Raw genomic sequence first — 27,358 nt, forward strand, 5'->3', positions numbered from 1 at the left:
ATAAATGAAATAGTCCAAAATTACTTATAAGGATCTGAGTGCTCTATAAACCCCAGACGTTTTGCATGGATTAAAAACAGTGTAATGAAGTTTTAATGACTACATATACACAGTTAATATAAAATTTATATTTAGCATGCTGGAGGAGCATGGAATTCAAAGTATATAGGAGCAACTTTTAAATCATAGGTTACTGGCAGCTAAGCAACTCTCTTCTCTACGTTTCTAGAGGGTGCACGGCCTTTATATGGAAGTGTGCAGCATACCAGCATGATGAACAGATGTGTCTACTCTGCCACAGCTCAGAAAGTTACATGGAAACTGGTTTGTTTCAAAATCTCATTTGGCAATGAAAGATCTCTACGTTCCGCAGTGGCCCTGAAGCTCTTGTCCACAATGCCTGCATTATTCACCTACCCAGCTCAGGCAGGGCCTGTCTGAGGAAAGGGCTACCTCAGAGCTGGAGCAATAGTTCAGTTCACATCATGAAGACAGGGCTGCCTGGCTGTGAGGGCACAGATGCAATACTGCTGCTAACTGCATATTCAACACCTGACTAATTTTTGCTACAGCCCTTTGCTTGTTCATAACGGACAATTAAAGGGATTATGTATGGATCTAAGGGAGTTGAAGCATAAGGCACAAGCAAGCATGTACTTAACTTTAAGCACGAGTATCTCTGGTAAAGGCAGTGGGACTGTTCTTATACATAAGATTAAGCATATGCACAAGTGCTTTGCTAGAAAAGCTAAGATTTTGGGGGTACTACTCTGTTACACTTTTTTTTTTTTTTTTTTTTAGTTTCAAAGCCAGTAAAGAAAAATTCCACTGAGACAACAGATTTGGCTTCGCAACAGTGCTCTACCGGCCCCCAAAAGCAGGAAGGTGTTTCCAGGCCCACATCCTCCCGAGGTGGAGAGCTAGATTAGCAGTTGCAGAAGAGTTCCACACAGGGCTGTGTGTTGGGATGGTGACACATTACCCAGGCTACAATCTGAACTGATGGACAGCTGTGTCGTTGCTTCTCCAATCTGGGGGGGGGTCTTTTCCAACGCTTCACTGCGAGATCAACCGCTCCTGACCTGCCCACACACAGCCTCCACCACGTAAATCACCCCTCCCTGGACTGGCCACCAACCCATCAATTACATTACAGACCACCACCAGCAAATTTCCAGTCCCAGACTTTCCCCTAAGAAGTGTGTGTCTTGAACTGCTCAGTACCCTCCAGGACAACACAAGCTCAGATAAAGTCCGACATTTCATTAATAGAAAATGACATACACAAATATTATCCCAAATGAAGTCCTCCCCGCCCCACCCACCCACCCACACTGATTTAGGTAAAACAAAACAGGTTTATTAACTACAGAGTGATTTTAAGTGATTATTAGTATGGAGGCATGTCAGAATAGGTTACAAAGAAATAAAAAAGTTAAAACGCAAACTAATACCCGAGTTAAGTGAATTCAAAGCAAAGGTTTCTCTTACCACATGCTTTAGCAGTCTTACTGGCTAGAAACTTTTCAGCCAGGACCCCTCCCCTAGATCAGTGTTAATTTCTTTGTCCTTCAGGTGTTGATGCCGTGAGTAGAGATGAAGGGAGAGATCATTTGGAGCGTCTGTTCCCCATTTTTATATATATATTTCTTCCTTTTGAGAATCGTCTCCAGTCTGTGAGAGGGAACTTCCAGCTGTTTCTTTGCTAACATGTAAATTTCTCTCTCACCTTTTTTCCTGCCAAAGAATGGCCGCTTAACCAGGTGATGGTCCATTTGATTTTGACGACACCTGGCTGAGGCATCAGTTTGCCTTTTGTCTTTGAGGAACCGGTTTATGCTGGCTTTTCTAAACTTGAAATGTGTCTCAATAAATGTTATACAGTAGAATCTTATATATATATATATATATATTTTTTTTTTACATATAATGTTACCACACATTTTACCAGGACAATAATGATCAGCACATTATGAGTTTTCAAATGAAACTTACAACACATACTTTGTACAAAATCTATAATAGTCCTGTAAAAAGGGTGAACACAGGGATACAGTCACAGATGGCCATGATCCTGAATCCTCCCTGCTTCTACCCGCTAACCTCCTGAATGCTAGGGCAAATGGAGACACCCCCCTGCCCCCCAAGAACAAAACTGCACAGCACTCCAGGGGTGTGGACCCCTTGAGCAAGCTCCCTGAAGCAAGCCTACTACCCAACCTAGTGGGGCAACACTTGCCTACTAAGCTCTCTCCCTGGAAGAGGATTTGCCCCCCAAAATCACTGTCCCTATGATTATGATGTTTCTTTTAGTCTTATCCCCCCCCTTGGGAAGAGTTTTCTTCATTGTCTTATCCCGTCAAGATGGGGCAACAGTTCTTGTTCTTCATCTTCATCTCAAGTACATCTTCCAAATTGACACCAACCTTCTTCTGGTCTTCCTTCAGCATCTCAAACCACTTTTTCCCTTAGATCTTCCTTATGACCTTTGTCCCATGACTACTATTGTCTCACATGACCTAGCCAGCTGAGTTGACACTCTCTCAGCTTTTACCAGCATCATGGCTCATTCTGTTTCATTGCATAGCCTATCGGCTCTCCTCTTACCAAGTAACCACCTGAGCACTCTTTTTGCCAGCATGAAGTAGTTCTCGCTTCCTAATTACCCAACATTTCCACCTGTATGTCTCAGCTGGCCTAATCATGATCTTATACACTTTGCTCTTTAGTTTATTTGGCATATATTTCTTCATGCAGCTCCCAACATTTGCATCCCCATTTCCACTATGGTTCAACACTGAACTGAGGTATTTAAATTGTTGCACAGACTAACTCTATACTATCTAGTTTTATAGGCTTCTCGTTGTCCTTCCTAATGAAGACATGTATTCTATCTTTTGTCAGCTGATTCATAAGCCATTTTCTTCACTGTAGCCACAGCTGTTTCTCCCTATTGTCACTTCCTGGGGATACCTTAACGTTGTACTAATTCACTCCCTGAAGACAAAGGCCCAAAGATCACATGCAATTGCCACAACTTTTTACAAGCCAGCTGGCTAGGACATTCTTAGTTTGAAATTGGAGTCCCTTCTCCTAGGTGGACTGCCTGCCATGGCTAGCAAACCCTCTCTTATAACCAGATTGCTCCAGGCAAAGTCCCCAGACACCTGCCTGTCACACACCCACTTTTAGTTAAGAATACCTCTGCAACATGAAGGCAAGTGGTAGGAGTTCAGCTGTCAGTGGCTATATATTACACTGGTCCCATGAGACATTTTCTAGGGAGCGTGTTCATCCTCAAACTCACCTCATCCTTGGAAAGATGGTGTTGTTCCTTTAAGGAGGTGCACACTCTTGTCCCTCTACCTCCCAGAGAAGAAACCCTGCCTGTGTTATTCAATCCTAGCCTGGCAATGCAGCTGCTCAAGATTTCCAGGGCTCAAGTGCAGTCTTGGAGGCAATTAACAGAAACAGCTTCTTTGTTGCAACTCCCCTGCTTCCCCTCATGAGGACAATCTATATTCTGTGATTATTTATCATCTTAAATAGGGATGAGTGGTCCAGAGAGAGTAATCAAAAATCTGAAGTGAAACAGAAGTGAGACTGAAAATAAAAAATTCTCATCCTTATCTTAAAAAGTATTTTTATTCCATCTCTGCATCTTGTGGCTCAGCCGGTACAAGTGATCAAAATCCATATAAGCCAGGAGGTTCTTGTGCAAGAAGGATCAGTGCTCGAGAGACCACCTGCTCTTGCAAAAATTCCCGGCTCAGTTTTGGACACACAAGTCGCTTGAAGGGTTTAAAGAAGCAAACACTCTTTTGAAGTTTGCCCATTGAGACCCTCCTCAAAGCCACTTCAAGTTTCCTCTTGGCCTTCAAAATTTTAAAAAAAGAACCTTTTTGATCGAAGCTTTAGTAGCACATTAACAAAAAGGTCACTCCAAGTCACAACTTGCCAACAAGTGAGAAGTGCAGTAATTACAGACCTGAGGTGGTCTTCATTGCAGAAGGGGTGAATTTACAGTGGGACAACTAACACAACCTAAAATGCTAGTGGAGACAAAGCACTGGAATTTATATTGGACAGAGCTACGGGAGATAAATGCCAGATATGTGGGGGAGATAGGCTTGACCTCTAATAGCTCCACTGAGATAAAAACTCCAGTTACTTATCTCCACTAGCATTTTACATGGTGTTCGCTGTCTCCATATAAACACACACACTTTGCAGTGAAGATCTAGCTGGACATACTATTTTAGGACCGTGCTGGAGGATGTAAAGCAGAGGGGCACATTCTCAACAGGCTTGCTTCTGCATTTAGTCACATGCGCCACACCCCATACATCAACAGGCATCTCAGTGCTGTGCCACATGCCCAGTGCTGTGCAGAACATGTAGATGGTAACCCGGGCCCTGAAGAGCATACAATGTAGAGATTTGGGGGGAGGGGAGAGACAAAAAAAGACTAAAGTGTTGGGGGATGGGTGGAGGAAAAGGAAATTAAGCTAAGAATCAGATCATACCAGAGCGTGAAAGAAAAGAAAAGAAAAAAAAGAGTCAAATGAGACAACTGAGTGAAAATAAAAACCAACGCTTAAGGATCGGTTTCATTTTTATTAAGTTGAACATATTAACAGCGGTGAATGCACTGAACACAATTAAGGACACCCCATGATTTTAACGCATTAAATACTTTACCCACAATATTCAAATAGTGCATGGGATCCTGAATGCCAGGGGTTCTGTATACCTATTGCAATTGTATCTTCTATGTTTATAGTGTCAACATACTTGTAAAAGGTTTTTTCCCCCTTTATAAACTGGAAGGATAAAGAATTTAAAAAATTTAGTTTCACTTTCAACATCACATTTAGTAAAAAAAAGTCTTACAAAAACATTGGCTTTTATTACATTAATAACTGGAATTGCTCAGCTAATGCAGTACTGGATTTTTGCCTTCAGACTCTAATATGGATTTTAGAGCAGTAAGAGTCAAATTCTATTCAGTCACACTGATGTAATTCCACTGGAAAAAAATCAGACAAACGCTGGCTTTTCACCAACAGAAGTGACACAGCATTTGCCCCCCCCCCCCCCCCCCAAAAAAAATCTATAAAAACATATCAGCTGAAAGCTTAAAACTATATGTGAAGATATCACAAAATGAAGCAGCAATTACCTCCAAGGGTACAGTGAGATATTTCAAGACTGTGCTCAAACTGAGTCAGTCAGTCAAATAAAAGAGGTTTCAGAGTAGCAGCCATGAACTGAGATGTGGCTTTATAAAAACACATTAAAAAGTACTGCTTACTTTTATATTTCATGGCCATGCTGACATGCCTTTACGCTCCTGCATAGGACAAACATCAAGTATTTTAAAAAGCCAAAGACTCCCTGCACCTGGCTCTAACCGGGTAGTGTTGTTTTAAATAAATAGCTTGAATTCCATTTAAAAAATAAAAAAAAAAGAAAATTTTATGAACACAATTTTCCATCATCAATTGGAAACCGTTTGCTCTTCAGGTTCTAGTTTGCCAGGTTGTTGATATAAATCTAACCAGAAAAGATGCATTTGTCACATGTATAAAAACCCAAACAGGCGGTTTCCCTCTTCCAGGCTTAAAGATAGACTCCAAGACACATTGCCTATTCATCTAGTAAAAGGTAGCTACATTTTACCCAAGCCTTTCATAATGCACTTAATGAAATATTTTTCCTTTAAAAGAACCACTGGTATTTAAATAGCTTTTTCTTTACATACAGTATTCATATATACAAAAAACCAAACAGAACACAGAGATGCAACAAACAGATTCAGAAATTCTGAAGCTCAGGAATATTTTGGTACAAATCCAGCGTCTCTGGATTTGAGAAAGATCCCCGCTGATCAACGTCCTTCCCTGCAATGACCTGCTTCACAGCCACTTCAACTTTCTTCCCATTTATTGTGTACTGCAAAAAATAAAATAAAGTAAATAAGTCAGGCAACAATGAAGCTACACTCTTCGTCTGGTTGCTTTATAAATGGTCCAATGGAAAAGCCGCCGCTAAGGCTGGAATTGATTCATTACCCCTAACAGTGGAGGCAGGAATTCTGCTACACCTGACAACAAATAGTTTCTTAAACAGTTTGAAAAGCAAACTGAATTTGATGAGTTTTATTAGTGATTTTAGTTTTTTAATAGACAATACTATCACCCTAAGCCAGCTCTCATTTACTTCTAGGGAAGCAGGATCGGGCCCTTAATGCAATAATTAAAATTTTGCAACTTTCTGCCATTTAAAATTACACATGATTTTCAGCTTTTTAGGTTTTCTAGAAATAGGCCCAAACCAAAACCCTAGATCCAAGAAGCCCTGGATACGTGCATGTGTACATGTACCTTGATCTCAATTCCACAAGTGTTCTCTCTGTATAAGGGGCCAAACCAAAACCCTGCTTTTCAAAGCCCTGGACTTGGAGATGGAGCCAAGCTACACAACTTGGATTTACTTCAAGGACTTTCACTTGTTTCCCTAGACATTTAATTGCTGTTAATAAACAGATTCAGATAGAAAACAGCTTCTGTGGGAACAAGACATCATGAGGAGGCAAAAGACAGGTTCTCTGTGCTTGGGTTTCAGTGTTGCTGACCAAGGCACTACTGCAATTGTGCAGTGAAGAAATCCCAATCTGTGCTCCAAAACAGTGGAATTCTTGGCTGGCAAAGGCAAGTAGAGAAGACCTGATTCTCCTGTTGGCAGGGATGATCCCTGAGGGATGGTCGATCCCATCTCAGGGAGCACCAGGTGTCTCCATTACGGAAGCTGTTGAACAAGAGCATCGTTTGGCCTGCTTTTCAGTACCAGCCACCGCCTTGTTCTGTCTACTCTTCATTTTGGTTAAGATAACCGAGGTTGTGGCAAGATATAGCAAAGCAGCCAGTGGGCTCAGAGTTATCTCCTCAAGGTGAAGCCCAGAAGTTAACCCTTCTGAGACACCTTTTCATTAAAGATCTTTCAGAGCAGGCCAAATGGTCTTTAGCAACAATACTGTATAGTTAGGAAGTTATTCAGGTATTTGGTCTATTTTTTCCTTGTTTAATACTACATAGTTCTTATCCCCTGGCATAACACTAAACAGCCACTCTTCCTCCTCAGTGATTACCAGCCTGGTTTTGGGAAGCAAGGAGGACCTAGAATTCCCAATGAAGTCGATGGGAGCTGCTGGAAGTTCACTTCTTGGGGAGGGAGAGGGAAGCTAGTCATACAACATGTTTCAAAAAAAGCTGGCAGCAAGCGTTTAACTAAGCATATGCTTAAGTGCTTTGTCAAATTGGGGCCACAGGGCTCAGTCAAGGTACTGCAAATCTTTCCCAGTTCGAATTCCCTACATACTAACTCTGAAAGGTTTATCCACACCAAATACCCAGACAGATAGAACAGCAGGGGACTTCCACACTTTTGTATCAGTTAACACACGCACAGCCCAAAGACGGTATAGATGTCAAAGTGGATCAGGTGTTCTAACCAGATCAAGAATATTTTACAGTATAAATGTATGCTTGTGCGCACAGCCCTTTGTCACTGTATATTATCTGTGCACGGGAAAAAAAGTTCTTTAAACATTTAACTGGAAGCATGAAGTAATTTCCAAGCCTTTTCCAGAGTTTTTGGCATGTCTATTTTTGACAGTTTGTAAAATATAGGCCTGATCCTGATTTCACTTACGGGGGTGTTTTACACCAACTCCACTGATGCCAGAGTTATTCCCAATTTCAACCAGTGTAAAATGACACCGGGCTCAAAGCCCTATAATTTTGGGGGCAGGTACTTCGTTTTTATAAACGCAAACTGACATCTAGAAATAGCAGTATATGGAAAGATTTTTTCCTTCCCAAGTAAAACCTTCAAAGAAAGCAAGGAGACAGCTTTGATCACTTTACTGCAGATGAATTTTAGTTATGTTTCAGATAAAATGTATTCCATTGTAAATTCAGTCACAGTGTGAACTAATTAACCATCTAAGCAGGCATTCCTAAGGGGCTGGCTCTCAAACGCCTCATCGCCATCAACTTCATTCTTTGCATTCAGGTGATTTATGCATCTTTGAAATTTAACATTTTATGTAGAAGCCAAAGATGCAGTCTAGAAAAATCTATATCACTACTCAAGAGGTAAGTTACGAAGGTTTTTTTTTTTTTTTTTTTTTTTAAAACCCTCATACAAACAAGACATGCTAAGCCCAATGCTACTTATTTACAGCAGTGTAAGCCAACAGACACCAGAATCAGGCCCTTGCCTGAAGTATGAAACCAAATGGGAGCTCCCAGTGCACAGTGCCACTGAAAGGCAGGCCACTGAGTCAGGAGCCTACATTTGGATTTAGTTAGGCATGTTTGAAAAATTAGGCTTACAGTGCTTTAGAGAAAATGCTTGAAGACTTAAGCCCATATGCACATGGCCTGCCAGGAACTACCCTGCACGTTCCAGCCTTGCCAACAGTGAGCTGCTCACAGAGCAGCAGGTGGGGACTGGGGATAGGGCTTTTAAAATGGAGAGGCTCCTCCAGTGAGATGGGAGGAGAAGAACAGAGAAGCACCAAGCAGGCTCCTCTCGGACCAGGCTCCATAAGCCTGACTTACAATGGGGTGTGTCAGTAACTCCACTGAAGACAAGATGGGTTACTGTGCTGCATGGTTGAGTAGAATCAGGCCCAGCATGTTCACCTGCACAGACATGTCTGAAAACGGAGGGTCTCTGTCAAACAAATGTATAAAGGTGTCCACCACTCTGTGGAGGCAGCTGCGTTTTCCTTGGGAAGGAACGTGTTCAACTTTGCAGAAAGAGCCCCTGTGGTTTAACAGTGACACGGTCAGTCACCTACTGACAGTACTCTTTACTGGGAACCCCAGCTCTTGCCTTCCATATCGGTACTGAATTACTGGAAGATTCCTCACTACTGCTTATATTTCTCTGAATTTAGGTAAAAGTTAAAGCAGGGAAAGTACTTCTGATGTCCATCTCTGCTTTCAGAAGAGAAGGTTTCCCACACTTGAGAACAGAAGCAAGATGACTCTCTATACAGCATGCAAATATACCCATTAAAGTACAACTCATTCACACCTGTGCTCCCAAAAAGAGTCACTAGACAGGATAAAGGCCATCACTAGGGACATCAGGGACGTCCCCTTTCTCCCTGGCCTTGTTAAACACAATATATTAAGATCACAGATTTATAATAGCTCAAGATGGAAAAGATTCATTTCCATGGAGCCCATTCGATGGGCAGGATATAGCTGTGTTGCAGAGAATGTGTCCGATATTAAAATGATGCCACGCTGGTGCTATATATAGTGTGACTAATTATATATTTGTTAGACACAGGCAGAGGAAGAGCTCTTATTGTAGTTATAGCTATTGTTAAAAATATGGATGGACCTAAAATTGAAATGCAAAAACGGATGTAAGAAAAGTGATTTCAAACATTTGCTCGATGCTCTCAGCTTTCAAAAACATACTATTTGAAATGGAAAAACAAACAAAAAGGCAAGCAAAAGCTTTTTGGCACACCTATAAGCTAAAGTTAGCTTTATAATATGTATTGAGAAAGCACAAAGTATTTTATAAGAAAATATAACCCAATCTTTAGCTCAGCAGGGCACATGTATATTTATAAACCAAGGGTGGGTAGGGATAGTTCCAAAAACAAGCTTAGTTGAGAAGAAAGCAAAAAAAAAGTGAAGTCGCTAGGCAACATAGACAAACTATTTATAAAACTTGAAAATGCTTTTTAAGATGCTAAAATTTCCAGGCGTGTGGGTTTGAAGAGTGATGACAACTGCTCCTTAATTACTGCTCAAGGTGACAAAGAAAAAAAATTAGGCAGTGTTTTCATGACATACCGGAATGCCTTTGGTTTCTAGAATGAGGCTAGGAACATGTCTGGCAGACAGCGCTATGCGTATCGCATCCCTAATCCTTTTCACCAGATCCTGACTGAACACCTGGTCCGACGCCATCTTCAGGAAGAGGATCACCCTTTCCTCCCCCTCTTTGTTGTACTGAGGGACACAGAGGCTATCTGAAACCTCCTCAAAGGCTTCCACTGAAAGAAGAAGAGTGCTTTATCATCACATGCACTTGTTTTTTCCACTGGATGCTTTTTTTTATTTTACACTAAAGGGCACATCTCCCATCACCTGTTCTGGCACTGATGAGGCAAACAAGCAGATATTGACTGGGATTCTTAAAGAGAACACTTAAGGGAATTAGGCACCCAAGTACCACACTATCAGTGGCATTGGCCTACCTAATTAAGATTTTCAAAAAATTTTAAAGCAATTAAATAAGCAAACCACACTGAAAGTCGGTCATCCAAGTCACCAACTCCCTTGGAGTTTTTATGTTTTTTAAATCCCAGTCATTGATTTCTGGGAAAGCGAATATCAAAGTTTATAGCTCCAAATACGGACTTAGGTCAGGCTAAAATTTTGATATAGTTGTTGGCTTAATAAACCTTTTTGTTCAAACACAGGCAATACGTTTGCTGATTTACCACAACTAACTAAGGTACTTCTATACCCCCTATTACCACAGTCTGAGCACTTCCGGGTCCTTAATGTATTTACCCTCAACAATCAAGTGAGGTAGGCTAGTGCTACTATCCCCATTTTACAGATGGGGAATGGAGGTCCAAAGAGACTAAGTGGCTGTCACAAGGTGGCACAGGAAGTCCGTGTTGGAGCAGGGAATTGAATCCAAGTTTGAGCCCTGACCAGCACCCCCCCTCCTCCTCCCTCTCATCATATGACTGCTTTTCAACCAGTCATGAGGCAGGATGCCTTAAGTATATTTCACCATGTGCAGCTGGATGATCCAGGCAGTACAATCTCAACTGGTTTAAAAAAAGGTGAGGAGGCATCATCAAATCACAGGCTGATCACAAACTGGTTCAGTATTCAACTGCATCCCCGACTGAAACAAAATATTTATTTACTATACTGATAGTTACACAGCAGAGCCCTTGAACACAGGGAGCCAGAATCAGATATCATTTCCACCAATGTAACCTGGATTAGACTCTGGCTGGTAGGTTCCAAAAACAAGACAAGGGAGAGACTGTTCCAAAGCTTACGCAAGGGAGTAACTAAGTGAAATGCAGCCTAGGGTAATAGCCATGAACATTCTGAAAGTTGCCCCACCACCCACAAGAGAAACTGACCCTCCAGATTTCACAGTGTACGAGGACGACAGCTTTTGCAGCAGAACAATACCTCAATTCACTATGCCAGAGGAATGCTTGACACCATCTCTCTGCCCTCCCTCATTACTGCTAACTCCATACAGTCACACACTGCCTTTGTGCACAGATTCACTTATGGCAGTAATAAAAAGGCACAAGAATTTATCTCGGCTATTGACAACGGCTCAGTAAAAACAACCGAGCACTGTCTAATAGTTCGTCTTGGAAGAACAAACAATGGAAATAATGGATTCTCTTTTGAAGTCACATAAAATGGTTTGCACAATTCTTGTAAGCCTTATTACATGAATGCAACATCTTTGAGGAAAATGCAGTCCATTTCAGTTAGTCACCTCCAGCTCTGTAGAACCTTTTGGAAGGAAGGCAATTTCAAAGTCAACAAAGCAGTATTTCGTTGGTTAATGAGAATAACCTCTTCTTTAGCCCCTTTCCAATGAAAGATCTCATGTGTTAATTAATTAATCCTTTCAACAACCCTTTAAATGCTCACATTTCAGATTTAAGGCTACACAAATGTCACTGTTGCAAAAGGTGGATGAAAGTTTTTCCTACCTATGTTATAGATTTCGGAACTTCCAAATCTCACTCCACTTGGATTTAGCGTACCATCACTGAAAGTTACACACAAACAAAGGAGTATCAAAATGTAGTTAGGGTTTGATGAAGAAATGATGCAATTTACTAGGTTTCTCAATATTTGGTGTGGTGAAATATGCAGGAAGTTGTAGCAGAAATAGGATTACAAGAGATTTTTGTCTAAAAGCAGCTTTGTGCTCATTATATTTTGTGTAAAACTTAATTTTAAAACAAACCACATTCTTCCCTTCATCATTTGTTTCCTCCATGCCCAAAGATTCCACTGGCTTTCCTCACTTAAACCTGCATGCACACAGGCCTTCACAAAAAGTAGCCACCAATATCCAGCCACCAAGTAACACAGCCAGGTGCCTTTGTGGCACTCCTTGGCACTGCTATTTTGTCTTCCCCCTCCCACCACCTGAGGTGGAGCATCTCCATTTCAGAAGCACATCTCACTCCCTGCAGACAGTGGACTCCATGAGCTGAGCCTAGAAACTGAACCAGGCCTGTTGCGTGAAAATCTGGACAAAATCCTGGACCACTAACTTGCCATTAAAACGGAGAGCTGATAAATTATATGGCAGTATTTACCAAACAATGCTCCTGAAGTCCTATTAACTCTTCAAAACAAGCATGACAACTTATAACAAGGTAACACCTCACACTTCTAACCTGTAGCTTTCAAAGTGGTTTAAAAAGATGGATAAGTACCATTATCCCACAGCACCATAGGGAACCTGAGGTACAGAGAGGTTAAGGCAGACATTTTCAGTCTCTCCATTTTCTGGGAGTCCAACTTGAGACATGCAAGGCCTAATTTTCAGAGGCACCCAGCACTTATCACTGAAGCCCACTAGAGTTGTGGTGCGTGGCACTTTTGAAAGTTATGCCCATAGTCCCTCAAGTTGGACCTCTGGCAAAAAAATCAAAACAAAAACAGAAGAACTCAAAGGATACTTTTAGAAGTGCAGGGCAGCAACATGCTCAAGATTATGTAGCAAATCAAATGCAGAGCCAAGAGCGAGCCTAGTTTTGACTCCCTGTCTGGTGCCCCACCCACTGGGCCTCACTGCATCCTGTGAAATCCCAGCTTCTCAGCAGCATGACCTCTCAAAACCCAAGAGGCTGTAGGCTAGCAATCCTGCACAAGTACCGTATATTAGCTATTTACAATGTGCTGTCCCTTCACTGTGAACTTACTGGCCATACTGGGTCAGACCAAAGGTCCATCTATCCCAGTATCCTGTCTTCCAACAGTGGCCAATGCCGGGTGCCCCAGAGGGCATGAACAGAACAGGTAATCAAGTGATCCATCCCTTGTCATCCATTCCCAGCTTCTGGCAAACAGAGGCTAGAAACATCATCCCTGCCCAGCCTGGCTAATAGCCATTGATGGACCTATCCTCCATGAACTTATCTAGTTCTTTTTTGAACCCTGTTGTAGTCTTGGCCTTCACAACATCCTCTGGCAGGGAGTTCCACAGGTTGACTGTGCCTTGTGTGAAGAAAGGCTTCCTTTTGTTTGTTTTAAACCTGCTGCCTATTAATTTCATTTGGTAACCCCTAGGTCTTGTGTTACATAAATGTTAACATTTACAATGTTGAAAGTAATAGGATTCTAGTATATTTCCTCAGATCCAGAAACTCCACCAACAAGCAGAGTGGGGAGTCATCTGAGAAATGTACATGTTCTCCTGCAACCCAGCAGAGCCTGCCAACTTTACACATGTTCCCTCAGAACAGTTTTACTAAACTATACTTTACCTGCGGCCAAGCATGATGATTCCTCCAGTCTCAGGATTTATTTTGCAGTAGTCACCGTGGGCCCAAACACCTGTCAGAAGGTGACAAAGTGTTAACCAGCCCATTTGCCATCAATGCAGATCTGATTGACTCACCATGCAACTGCAATTTAGTTATCGAAGACCAGAAGGGGATGGCACCAGAGTTTGGAGAGACTGAGTTAGGCGGAAAATTAAAATTTAAGTCTGTAGAGTTTAGCTAGAATATGACAAAGGGGACACGCACAAAAATCTAAAAGCATGTGGAAGGTGTAAGTCCTTTGATTCTGTCAGTCGGACTACTCCTGTGAATAGGTACAGCCCTTACTCACCCAAGGGAGAGCTGTCTAATCCTCAACATTCTGGGCATGATTCTGATCCTCCACACAGTGGTTTAACTCCCCTGACCTCAACAGAGGCTTGTTCTAGCTGGCTGCACAACATGCATCTGTATGGGACCCAGATTTGGGATGTTGCTCTTCCCCCATCAGAGAGTGAGGGGAAGAAAGATTGATTGGCCTGAGCATACTCAGAGTCAACGCCCAGCCTCAGTCTTGTGTTAAATGCTTCACTGATTGTGTGATGCAGGATCCTCAGAGATCTGAGTCAATGCTTTGACCACCACTCACAGTGAGGCATGAGTAGAGGTAACACTCAAAGGGGATGTCTCCCTCGACCCTGTCAGTAATTCTGGGGCAGAGGCACTCTCTGGGATTACATGGCAGGCTCTCAGTGAGTCACAGGGGCTCCCGTTTGCTTGACGGAGTTACTCTGGATTTACACTAGTACAAAAAATCAGAATCAGACCCCTAGAAGCTGGGCTAGATGTTTTTCTCATCTACAGCAGGGTTAACATGGAGAAACTCCAGTGCTGGGAATGGAAACTTTAAGCAAAATTTGAATTAGATTGGGTAAGGACAAAACCCCAACCACGCACGTGCAGGCACCACTCCATTCCTCAACTGACAAATTTTATACTTCGTTTCAACCTGAAACACATTTCTACAGACCACCACAAAAAATAGGGTTCCCAACAGATCACTGAAACCACCATCGGTACAGGTTTCTTAGGGAAGACTGCTGTCAAACACAGCGATCTGTCCTTTCAGAGTTGCGGTTGCTACGGGTGCACACGCACATGCTTTTACATGGATTCAGTGGTCCCTTTTGTTCTTAAAGGCCCCTCTGGTTTTAGTGGCCAGTTAAGTGAAATGTACTATAAACCACCAAAACATCAAGAACCTAGTACTATAAAGCCAAAGAAAGAAATAATCTATTGTTAAAAATAAAACACGCACCTCTTTCCAGGAGAAAGCTTACAAACAAATGACAGACGAGGTGGCTGTGTATTGGTAACTACTGCCACAGCTAGGCAGAGTGCGTGCTGTGGTTTTATACGCAGTCTTTCAAACTGCAGTGAGGCAGCAAAGGAAGAACACAAAGAGACTGTTTTGATTGGTGACTGTGGAAGAGTGTGTGGAAAGCTGTCAAAAGATCTGTTTTAAAGCGTACCAGGGCTTTATTTAGAGTTAGACTTATTTCATGGTGTATGATCCTAGGCCATCTGCTAGGAAGAAAACTTTATAGTAGAATTAAAACTTGAAATGCAACTTGTAACGTGTGGGGTCTCGCCGGGCATTGTCATGTTATGCGGTCATCCCCCTTTCCCACCCCCACGGAAGGAAACTGGCCACTCAGTATAAACAATGGGACAGAAAAGGTTGCTAAAATTATAAATGTGGCAGCAATAGCTGAATATTGCTTATAAAATAAGAAAAGGGCCATGGAATGGAACGGTAAACAGACCCCTGTGGTTAAGTGAAAGGTAGCACTCTCCTACTGTAGATCGTGGCTTCTCACAGTAAAAGGCACTCTTCCTTGTTACTCACTTGAAACGCCTTTGTGAGGCTGTGATTGATAAACATCTCCATCTAGCGCTGAAAAGAAATGGACTCAAGGCCTTGATCCCACAAGCCCATGCCCAGCATGCAACACGGAGGGCAACGTTGCTGTGCTTCAGTGCAAGTACGAGCAAAGGCTATGGGTGGACCCAGTGCTCCAGAATAAAGCACAAACAAGCATCTAACCCACTGCACATCTGTCCCCTTACTCTTATCAACACAGGGCTGGTGCGGGAGTGGAGAACGAGATACTAGCTTACCCCTCACACTAATTAGGTACTAGGCCTGGGCTTATCTCCTAGGCCTCACTTCTAATACTAGGCAGGAACAGTCTGGCATCCGTATAGTAGCACTCAATAGAAGATCATTCCTTTCCCACTTATACACCCAACAGCGTACACCTGTGCCGAGCCAGATCAAGCTGCTCTAGCAGTCCTATCTGCCTAACAGCAACAGAGGAATTCGTTTTCCAGAAATTCAAATTCGACTAACCCAGACTGAAATTCAGACCAAAGCACCAGCGAATAAATAGCAAGATATTTATCAAACATTTGTTACAAGTGCCACCCTAGCAAATCTAGATCCAACTGCATCCACCCAACCATGGGAAAGAGCAGGCTTATAATTTTGTAAACAACCGTCAGTTCTGTATGCCTGGTCAGTTCAGATAATGAACTAAGCATTTCACTACATACCTGGGAATTTTGAAAAATAAGCTTTCCTGTATTTATTTCCATTCTCATCATTCCAGAAGTGTGTAGGCTGACAGGGCATAGGCTTGGTACAAACCAGCTCACCGCTTTCCCCCCAAACTGGTTTGCCTGTTTACAAATAAAGAGAGACAGATTTTCTGCATTTCCCTTTTGTAAACCGCTGGGTACCAAAGCAAAGCAAAGAACATAGGATTATTATTTGCAGAATGGTAAAACCCAGAGGCCCTGTCACTCTGGGTGTTAGTAGCTGATCTAAAAAGTTTATGGTCAATGGGCTAAATTCAACCTTGATTTAACTTCACAGAGTAAGGTTAGATGATCTAATGGTCCCCTCTGTTCTAGCCCCCCGTTTAGCACAAGCCTCTCCCAAATACCCCCATATTAAACCCAAAGACTTCAATTAGACCAATGTATTTCAGTCCTCAGGAGCTAAACTTTGAGCCACAGGGACAGAACAGAAAGACCAAAGTACTACCAATGCCCAAGGTCCCTAGAATAGCAGGAAACTGATTAGGTGAGATACACCCAGATGATCACAGCAGGAAAAAAAAACCCTCTGTTGCAGAGGAATGCAAAAAAAATTCATTAAAGTTTAATGGAATTACATCAGTGGTGAATTTAATCCAGTGTCTGGTATAGACAGATTTTAATTGGACAGGAGCATAACTACCAAACACAAATACAAAATGTTGGGATATGGTCTCATACTAACACAGGGTCCTGAACAGCCATCAGATTTGCTCAGTCCAGTTTCTTGTGGGACAAGCTTCTACATCAAAGACCACCACCACTATAAGAGCACAGTTGAGAAACGGTTTTGAGATCACTAACTCATTTACAGCTAGCCACTTAGCCATGAGATGGTTGCCACTTTTGGTCATCAGGTTGGATTATCAGCTGATCAAGAGATGAGACTGTCTCTCTATCAGTCCCATTAATCACCATCCAAATTCCTGCAGCTATTACATTTTAGTTAGAAATGCCTATTGAGTTGACTGGAAAATGGTTACCTTCATCATTCCATGCTTCCACTGCCATGCCCAGGTTCCTGGCCTGAATCTCTCCTTTGTAAACTGGGATTGTAACATTCTGACCCATGAAACATGAAATGATATCTGTTCCACCTATAACAAAAAGGAGGGACACTTAGAATTCAGACACTTTTAAAGAGATCAAATAAAGGCCACTGAGTTTTTATTTTATTTTCACATAATACTGAAATAAATTCTGTCCACTCTAAGTAACAAAACCTAGAATACACTGCCTAGATTGTCTACTATTTCTATACAATTTACAATGAAGAAAGTTAGAGAGGCTTTTCTTACAATACGCATGCCCTTTGTAAAGGCATATACCTTAGGGACTGAATTTTTTTCTCCCACTAGTTTTACACTGGTAAAAGATTCATTAACTTCACTGAGGAACTCCTAATTTACACAGTGAGAGTGGCGATTCAGGCCCCTAGTCTATAGTTAGGTCACTGATCCAGAGAGGTTTAAGATGAGGAAATGACACTATGCCCTTTGGTTCCTTGGGGCATCTTGCAATCAAACAGTATAGCTGGACTAGATAGTTGCTGGTGGTCCATTTCTATTTCTTGTTCTTGTGCATTAGCACAACTGTAGTTATGTTTGGGATCTTTGCACTCATGGGGAATATTTAAGCCTTAATTTAAAAAAAAAAAAATTTTCACTCGAGTAATCAGGATATTTCTAGTCATATTTAAATAAAAGGCAGTTACAACAAAAGGCCCAATCCTGCAAATCTCACCTCACATGACTGTACTTTGACATCAGAGACTATTAATAAATGTCACCTTAAGGTCCAGACCTGCTTCCATTAAAGTCAGGGACAGAACTCCCATCGACTTTAACAGCAGAAGGATTGGACTCTGCACCTGGGGTCTAAACTAGGTGGACACAGTCCCACTGAAGACCGGATCCTTGGTACCCTGCACAACAGGGCCCTGTATGAGTGCGACTTTATACGAATAGAAAAGAAACTGCCCAAGTGAGCTCTCCTCACACTACACTGGACATGGATTGACACATCTCCATTGTTAATTACATAATCTACACATTGACCCGTCTATCGTGGCCATTAACTGAAATGGAAGCCTGGCAAAAGTCTCAGGAGAAGTTTCCTGGTGAAATCAGCTACGCAGAGAACAATGCGTGCTGTAGGTTAAACAGACTCTCTTCCTCCTCTCACCCTACTGCCCGCGAGGACAGCCAGTCAAAAGAAAGTATCCTGCTTCCTTACATCTACTCTGTCACAATAATTCCATCTCAAAGTCTTTGAGTGCACCAAGTTCATTATACTAATGCAACGGCATGCTGAATTATGCAGAAAAACCCTGCACAAGTCAAAGGTAGTTGCAGTTTAAGTATAATCACGGCTGACTGATCTCCCAGCCCAATTTTCCTGTACACAAAGTTGCAAAGAGGCAGCAAAGATGGGAACTGGCTACAGAAGGAATTAGCAAACGTAAAATGCTTTTGGAGTAAGTATTACCTGAAATGGATCCCAGGAGGACACTGCTCTTTATATGTTTGTAGACATACTCGTAGCTTTGAGATTTGAGCGGTGACCCTGTAGATAGTATAGTATGAAGTGTTTGAAGATTATGGGTGTCACCTTAAAGATGGAAGAAAACCAGGAATTACAAACATTTAAGTTCTATCATATTATCTATTCACCACTTACATAAATCCATAGAGTCAAACTTAACTCTCAGCTCACTGTCTGTGGACAGGCTACAAGGCCAGAGAAAAAACAGAGGGGTTTGAAGCTTACATGGTTTTAAGTTTCTCTCTTCTAACACAGCCAGCCACTTTGCACCCGTTCCAAGGATGGTGATCCTAGAGAGGAGAAAGAAATTTTCAAGGACTTTGCACATTCTACACCTTGCAGGATCAGTCAAGTATCAGATCTGCTTAAAGCTTTAATGGATTCTAGGCATGTCTTCTTCAGCAATCAAAATTAGTCAGGTCAATTGAGTCATTTGTGTAGCTTTGAAATTTTTAATTCTGGCTTTAAATATTAAGCACAGCCTTCCCATCTAATGGAAAGCATTCACTTACAGTTTCAGGAATCCTGAACTACAAAGCACTCCAAATACATTAGGAAATCTCCTAACATATAATTCGTTAATTTGCCATAATTGCTGTTTAACAGGGCATCGTCGCCTTGTTATCGTCTCTCAAGTATCAGAATTGTGTTATTCCAGTGCAGTGTAATAGACGACAGTGATCCAAGTTTTGCTCTCAGATACACACTCAATTCCAACTGAAGTCAATGAGAGTTGCATACATATGGAGCACAGTGTATATGTGGCTGCCTGTTGAATTCTAGAATTGGGGAGATGTCATAAGGAGAAAACCCTGGTTCAGCACCTTTCTGCTACTCACAAAACAAGGCAATTTTTTGCTACACTTGCTAAGGCACCGTGTTTAGTATCTAAGTTTGAGCAGTCTCCTCCTCCTCTCAGTTGCAAATTACAGATCTTTAGGACAATGCAATCAGCTTTGCAGCATTACTATTCACATTACGCAAAACAGTCACACCAACACTGAAGGCACAGTGTGAAATAAATATTTCAATTAATGCAATAAATAAATAAGATACATAGCTGGAGAATGTGGTCATATGCAAGAAACAGACAAGCCAGTTAAAGCATCAGGAGCATAAACGTTTTCCTTGCATGCTACCCCTCTCCCCTGCCCCAATCAAGCTTCACAACCATCCAATAAGTTAAAATATTCTTGTAACACCCATTTGATCAGGTCCTGAGAGGCAAAGTGACTTACTCAAGGCCTGTACCAGAAATAGAACTCAGGAGTCCTGGCTCCATCCCCCTGATCAAACCAATGGACTCTAGAAGGATTGCATAGCAAGCAGTAATGTGGTAAAAAGAACAGTGGGTGTTATTCAGTTTGAAAAAGTTAAACTATCCAAAGTAATCAATGAGGCTTAATACCTACATTTGTCTACATTAGTTAAAAATATAACTGGGGCTGCAATAGAATCCCAAGAGCTTCATTTGCCTACTGCTTTAATATGGGAGTTTTGAGATGCCATTAATCTAACCAGGAAACAGATTTTTAAATGACTGCATATAAGTCATTTTCAGTTCTCTGATCACAAGGCAGGAGAGAAGAAGGAAAAAAGTCTTCCCACACACCAATTAAAAGTTAAAGTGAAGCCTCCCCCTCAACTCCATTTATTGCTGGAAGTGTTAGCCTGATCTATACATTAACCTTCAAGAAATCCTGCTCCTGTGTAAGTAATGCTCAAGTGATTTGTGCTGGCATAGTGTTAGTTTTACATGGTGGCAATAAACTCCCTTGAGGATATGCTGAAGTGTATGAAGATAATTATTATTTCTGCAAGGTGCTTTAGAGACATGCAAGTATATGGAATATTGCATGGAGCACCTAGAGCATAGGATGGGCACCTCTTTGTATAAAGAATAAATCACAATCTCTTCTCTATTACAAACAGTGATTGGCTGGTCCTTTGGCTGTGGCTTACTACAATCATATGAAGTATTTTTATCCTTATGCAATATTTTACTTACTCTGAGCCATTTATTAGACTGCAAGGATACTCTACACTGGTCTATTTTTTTGGTTTACTATTTGGCATACTCTCTTTCCGAAGTCTTTGGAGTAATTCCCTCCCCCCCCCCCAACACCAGTTTACCACCACTTAACCCAGGGGTGGGCAAACTTTTTGGCCTGAGGCCCACATCTGAGTATGGAAATTGTATGGCAGGGCATGAATGCTCACAAAATTGGGGGTTGAGGTGCAGGAGGGGGTTAAGGGCTCTGGCTCAGGGTGCAGGCTCTGGGGTGGGGTGGGGCTGGGGCAGAGTCAGGGCACAGGAGGGGGGGATCGGGGTGCGGGTTCTAGGCAGCGCTTACCACAAGCAGCTCCCAGAATCAGGAGCATGTCCCCCCTCCAGTTCCTAAGCAGAGGTGTGGCCAGGAAGCTCTGTGTGCTGCCCTGTCCACCAGCACCACCCCTGTAGCTCCCATTGGCTGAGGTTCCCGGCCAATAGGAGCTGCAGGGGCAGTGTGCAGAACCCCATCTGCCCCTATGCATAGGAACCAGACGGGGGACATGCCACTGCTTCCAGGAGCTGTGCGGAGCAGGGCAAGCCCCCGACCCTACTCCCCAGCAGGAGCTCAAGGGCCAGATTAAAATATCTGGAGGGCCGAATGAAGCCCTTGAGCCGTAGTTTGCCCACCCCAACTTAACCCCTTGATATGGGCTAAATCAAGCACTACTGAGCAGACTCTTTACTAAAATCATCCCAATCAAGGAGTTATTGCTATTCAGTATCACCAGGGTAAACAGTTATGCCCTGTCATGAAGGTGCAGTGTGCTACACAAGATAACAGCCAACATGAATATTTTGGAACAAACTACATTAGAAGGCTAGCATACAGCTGGCTAATGCTTTTAGCAATCAATTAAAATATTAGACCTGCATACATGCTTGAACTACTTTCGTTTACCTTCCACATACCCTGATGATGCTCAGAAATAATCTGTTCTATTTCTAGACTAACTTTTTACCCCACTGGTTCTGCTCTTGAATCCCTCTAAATTTCAACAGATTTTATTAACCTTCCACTAGAAACAATTTCACTAAGATGTAACCTTTAATTATAATAGCCAGCACCAAAATGTCAATCGTTAAATATTGCGTAGCATGAAAGGCAAAGCTGCATTTTAATTATTAATTGGCAATAGTTAGGTGACATGCACTGCATCCACTTTCCACCATAAATGCATTAAACCTGAGCATTAAGTAATTTAAAAATATTGAGTATTTAAATGGTAAAAATGTAAAGATCTGCAGTTTACCTCCAGTTTCCAAAATGGTAGAGTTATAAAAATCAATGCTCTGTCCAGTGTGCACAAAGGTCAAATATCATGAAAGGCCTTAAAGCTGCTTTAGTTTCAATTTTGCTATTTCTTTATGCACCAGTAGAGGGCACCCGGCACTGCATTATGTTCACACGGGTATATAAGACGACAACTAATAAATTGCTTGACAAAGAACGAAACAGATTAGAAAGCAAAGTATGAAAATACAGGTAGCCCTGCTGAATGGCCCCAGTCAATTTAAGGCTTTCAAATTCTATCAAGCACCATACTCAGGTTTATGCTGAGTAGTCTGAAATAAAGGATTCTTGTTTCACTAATTCTGAATGCACTGAGAAATTACTCTTTAGACTGTTCCCAATTACTGCCTTTTGAAAAGGCTGCTCTTAAAACTGACTGTTGAACTGACATTATTTACATGGAATCAAAATGCCTGAATGAATTCTAAAACACACCATTCAACCCTTTGTCTTTCACTCCCTCTAAAAAAGACCACTTCAGTCTAAGATTTAAAGAGTTTATCCTAAATTAAGCCAAAGTTTAAAAACTATGCCACCCTATACGTTGGCTTCAGACCAAGCAAAGAGCCTCTATTGAAGCTGTTTTTATGTGGGATTAGTAACAGACTAACGAGTGAAGACAGCAATTTCTAGGACTTAAATTGAGAAGAAGTTCTATAGTTCACTTCAACATCTTGTTTACCTACCCCAGTCGGTCAACCAAATCCCAGAGCACATTGGGTGATGGAACAAGAGGAGATCCATCATATAAGACCACTGAAGCTCCTGCAGCAAGCGCAGACACTAACCAATTCCACATCATCCAGCCAGTCTAGAACAAACAAGACTCCCATGTTAGTTTCTATCTTTGTGAGCGCACATATTTGGAGGGAGACGTCTCTCCCAACTATTTATTGACCTGTGAATTCAGTCTCTCAATGTTACTTGAGAATACCACTGCATTACATTTGTTTACTGTTAGAGTAAATTTATCAGAACCCATGGACCAGTTTCAACTGTTATCACCGTAAATCCTGGGTAACTCCAGCGAAGCTATCAAGATTTACACTTGTTGTAGCCGACTCAGAACCTGGCCCCCACTTTAGTAACCTTATTTCAGGCCTTCAAATAAAATAAAATGGGGGGGGGGGTGGGAGAGAAGACTCATGGAATTAATGTAGGGCCGCAAAATGTGTATGTTGGTTTTAAATTACCCCGATAATATATTCATAGGTTTAAGGCCAGAAGGGACCATTAGATCACTCAGTCTGCCTGCCTAACACACAGGCCAGAGAGTTTCATCCGGTTGCTCCTGTACTGAGCCCAGTAACCTGCACGCAAATAAAGCGCATGTACCAGAACAGCATCCTGTCCTGATCTGAAGACATCAAGAGATGGAGAATCCATCATACAAGGAATAGCAGAGTCCCATGTACTTATCCCAAATTACAATGATTGTAGGGTATTAGACTTACCTGGTAATTATAGACCAAAAACATAATAGTTTTATTTTGTGTAGCAACTTTCACAAATATTTCAGGTGGTACTTGATTTGGTATTTAGCCCAAAATACTTCACAGGATACAAGTGACAGCAGGTATTTGAGAGAACTAAAACACCAATTCGGACATGGTTTGTAGTATCTAGTGTGTATTTTATGACACTCCATTGCTGCTTTACACTGAATCCCATCATATGCCAATGCAATACGTCGACATTTTAAAAAAAAAAAAACTTTTAATCAGAAATTATGAAAGTTCCAGTGTTCACTGTATGTACGCATCTCCTTGCAGAATGCAGGTACAGTGCCTGTGCTAAAAAACACTTGGGGGAAAAAAGGATTCTTCCCTCCCTCCACCCATACATGTCACTTTGTTGGCATATGGGGGCCTGCAGCTAGCCAGGAAAATCTCCCCAGTGCCTGGGCCATGTAAGGCATCTGTAAGTGGTCTTACTTAGAATCATAGAATATCAGGATTGGAAGGGACCTCAGGAGGTCAGCTAGTCCAACCCCCTGCTCAAAGCAGGACCAATCCCCAATTTTTGCCCCAATCCCTAAATGGCCCCCCTCAAGGATTGAACTCACAACCCTGGGTTTAGCAGGCCAATGCTCAAACTGCTGAGCTATCCCTCCCCTTCTTGCCCAACTCCACTGCAAGCTCCAGCAGACAAGTCACACTAGGAGTGTGTTCATAGCACTAAGCATTGGAGATTGCTTTTTCAGAGCAGCCTGGAAGAAGTAGGGGTTGCTCTAATTTATGTCAAGGGCCATAGCAGCCTCTGTTCTGACCTTCAGCAGGACTCTTACAAACTAAGCATAATTAGTTTTCCCACATCTCTCAAATTTTTCCAGCCTCAAACTGCTACAGCCTAAGAGTTTATAATAAAGATCTGAGTTTATGCACACCTCTGCTGATCACCTCTACTTGCATTATCTGATTTGCCATTGAGGTACAAGCCTAAACAACGATGGGGGAAAAATAACCAGGCTCCTCAGTGGAGGCAATGTAGATTAGCTGTTATGTCACAAGTTTATACAGGAGCTCACCAGGGAAAGACAGGCTAGCCAAGCAGAAACTCCTTTCATACCATGTACAATACCTTCTACCTTGCTACTGCCCCAACATGATATAAACAAACTTCCACAGAGATGAATTTACACCTTCCTCAACAGAATATAAATGACTGTTGGGAGCATGGAGAGCATCACAGTAGTAGGACAGTGTTAGGATAATATTTAAAATGTTTGAAAAGCCCCAAAACAATCTTTTTAAGCTTTTATTTTCTTAAAAATAAGTCACTGTTAAACCTAAGTTGCACTGTGTTGACTACACTAGCACCAAATAAGGACGGTTGAACTCCAAGGAGTCACAAAACAGCCATTCTATTTTCTTCCCTTTATATTATTAGAAATCACTCATTCAGAACATGGGCATTTCCACAATGGAGAAGACCAGTGGGCCATCTGGCCCACTCTCACATCTGACAGTGGCCAGAACCAGGTGTCTCAAAGGAAGGTGCAAAGAATCCCAGTGCACTTATGGGGTTCCCAAGTGGGGGTGACAGAGGTTGGCTCATGCCCCAACCATGAAGGTTCACAGCCTTTTAGATACCCCCTCCACCAGGCTCCCAGGGATGCACAAATTCTTGCCATTCCACCAAGATGAACAGGGTAAAATTGTCACTCATTTCCAACATGTCCAGTTCCCCACATGATGCAGACGCTTTGAAGATGCGCCTGAGGAGGTCATTACGGCAATAAGCTTAAAACTTTTTTTTTTTTTTTAAAGTTTTATAAATGTCATAAGCCCCACTTGCCGTTGTATAGTACATAACAACGTCATTGCTAGTCGTGTTGCCATGAAGAATATGCTCCTTCAGGTGCTGAATTAGTGTGCCCTGAAAAATAAAAGAGTGAAGGGAAAAATAAGTTTATGTAAATAAAAAGCAAAGATCTGGTGGCCAAATATACTTTTCAGACTCCTAATGCTGCACGGCCCTCAACAATGAGTATTTCAAGGTTACAGACAGGTATTGAATTCCACCATCTTTCAAAGTAAAAAAGAAACAAACAGGCAGCAACTCCCAGACCTATCCACATCAGCATGGATAGCATTCTCCACTCCCCTTTCATGTAACTTTCCATCCTCCTTCACTAGATCTCAGCAGTGTCTGCACTTAACCTACAACAAAGGGAGCACGTTGTTTACTACAAACTGCAGCATCACTCCATAGCCAGCCACTAGGGTAGTGCAGCACCCTATGTAGCCCATAAGGATTTGCCTACATGGGGAAATTGACCAAGAGAACTATAGCAGTACAGTAATATATCACTCTAGTTCTGCAGATCCATTTCCCCAAGTGAACAAGCCCTTTGACATAGTTTCACACTCACAATACACCCAGCTGACCGGAAGGAGTGAGGGACCCAAAGTTGTTCTGGACTTAGGCGTCATGGCACAAAGCATTCACGTCATATACTAGGTCACAACAGTAGCTCAAGCTATCTCAAAATTTTAATTCTTTGGAGACTGCAGACAGAACTATGTAGACGACCTCCTAAGCATTCATGTGGCTAGCAGCATGGAAAATTCCACTGGCACATGACAATGCACTGAACTACGCTATTACTCACTTTTCTCTGTTGTTGAAAATGTAGCTAAAACGCTTCTTGGATCATCATTCAAGACGGACTTTCCAGGATCAATGAATGTATAAACTGCTTCCTTGTGTCACTTTACTACAGTGACACATTAAAATGGTTGATTTAAAAACAAAAGCTGTGCTTTGCATTTTTGGAAGTGCTCATGGGGGAGCTATTAGGGACTTCACATGAATCAAGCAAAATATATGTTGAAAGAAAATCCATTATAGATAAAAATTTAAAACAAAAAACTAATGTAAATTGCACATGCTTTAAGGGATGGAAAGGAATAAAAAAAATATACACAAGCAAATCCAATTTTTCCTTAGCATCTCAGAGGAGCCACGTCTGGATTTTACCTGCTAATGCTCCAGTGCACTAAGATGTCACAATGCTGCCATCTAGCAACAGACTACTTTCTACAACCTGCATTTTAAACATAGAATTCATGGCTTTGCCATACCACAACGAGTAACTGAGAAGCAATCTTGCACAAGACTTATGCACACGTTTAACGGGAGTGTTCACAGTGTGCAAGTGAAATGCAGGCTTAAATCTTTGCAGGAGCAGGATTTTTAATGGTACCCTTATAGTTACAGTCCTGTAGAAATTGAGACTATACCCCCATTGAATCAAATTCAATTAAATGTTTGTTGCCTCTCTTCTTCCCAATTTACACTTTTGGATTCTCAGGGTCTGAAATAGTAACAAAATTTCTAAAGAAATCCACCCACAAACTATGAACTACTACTATGGAGAAAATGGAGTGTAAACCAGTTCAGAGCAGAAGACTGCTGAGCTCTTTTTTGGCTTTTGTTTTGGGGGGTGGGGGGGAGAGAAGAGAATCTACCCCTTTGTGTCTTGGATTCTAGCTGAAGAACCCAATTCTCCATTTGCTTACATGGGTATAAATCAGGCGTAACTGCCAAGGTGTGAAATCAGTGTAAAGGGAGATTAGAATTGGGGACTTTTCTATGATTTAGGAATTAAAAAATAAAACGAAAATAAAAACAAGTTGCTGAATCATTTCTTAGAGAAATGAAACAAAAACCCTACAACAACCTCCACATGTTTCTCTTTAGACCATTAATACACTAG

General features: G+C 41.8%; 1 protein-coding gene across 1 annotated transcript in view; it reads right to left on the reverse strand.

The window, feature by feature from the left end:
- Positions 1-5,100: 5,100 nt before the first annotated feature.
- The window catches only part of AACS (acetoacetyl-CoA synthetase), a 59,468-nt gene continuing 37,210 nt past the window's right edge, over positions 5,101-27,358 (reverse strand). The window contains exons 9-18 of the mRNA XM_074972551.1: positions 25,435-25,515; positions 22,824-22,948; positions 19,019-19,083; positions 18,737-18,859; positions 17,233-17,346; positions 16,205-16,330; positions 13,592-13,661; positions 11,801-11,859; positions 9,888-10,090; positions 5,101-5,955 (exon numbers count right to left, since the gene is read on the reverse strand). Of these exons, the coding sequence (XP_074828652.1) occupies positions 5,818-5,955; positions 9,888-10,090; positions 11,801-11,859; positions 13,592-13,661; positions 16,205-16,330; positions 17,233-17,346; positions 18,737-18,859; positions 19,019-19,083; positions 22,824-22,948; positions 25,435-25,515 (1,104 nt within the window). The 3' untranslated portion in view covers positions 5,101-5,817. The remainder of the gene's footprint in view (positions 5,956-9,887; positions 10,091-11,800; positions 11,860-13,591; positions 13,662-16,204; positions 16,331-17,232; positions 17,347-18,736; positions 18,860-19,018; positions 19,084-22,823; positions 22,949-25,434; positions 25,516-27,358) is intronic.

This window comes from Natator depressus, chromosome 15 (genome assembly GCF_965152275.1).
Source record: "Natator depressus isolate rNatDep1 chromosome 15, rNatDep2.hap1, whole genome shotgun sequence".
In the NCBI taxonomy this organism is placed as follows: Eukaryota; Metazoa; Chordata; order Testudines; family Cheloniidae; genus Natator; species Natator depressus.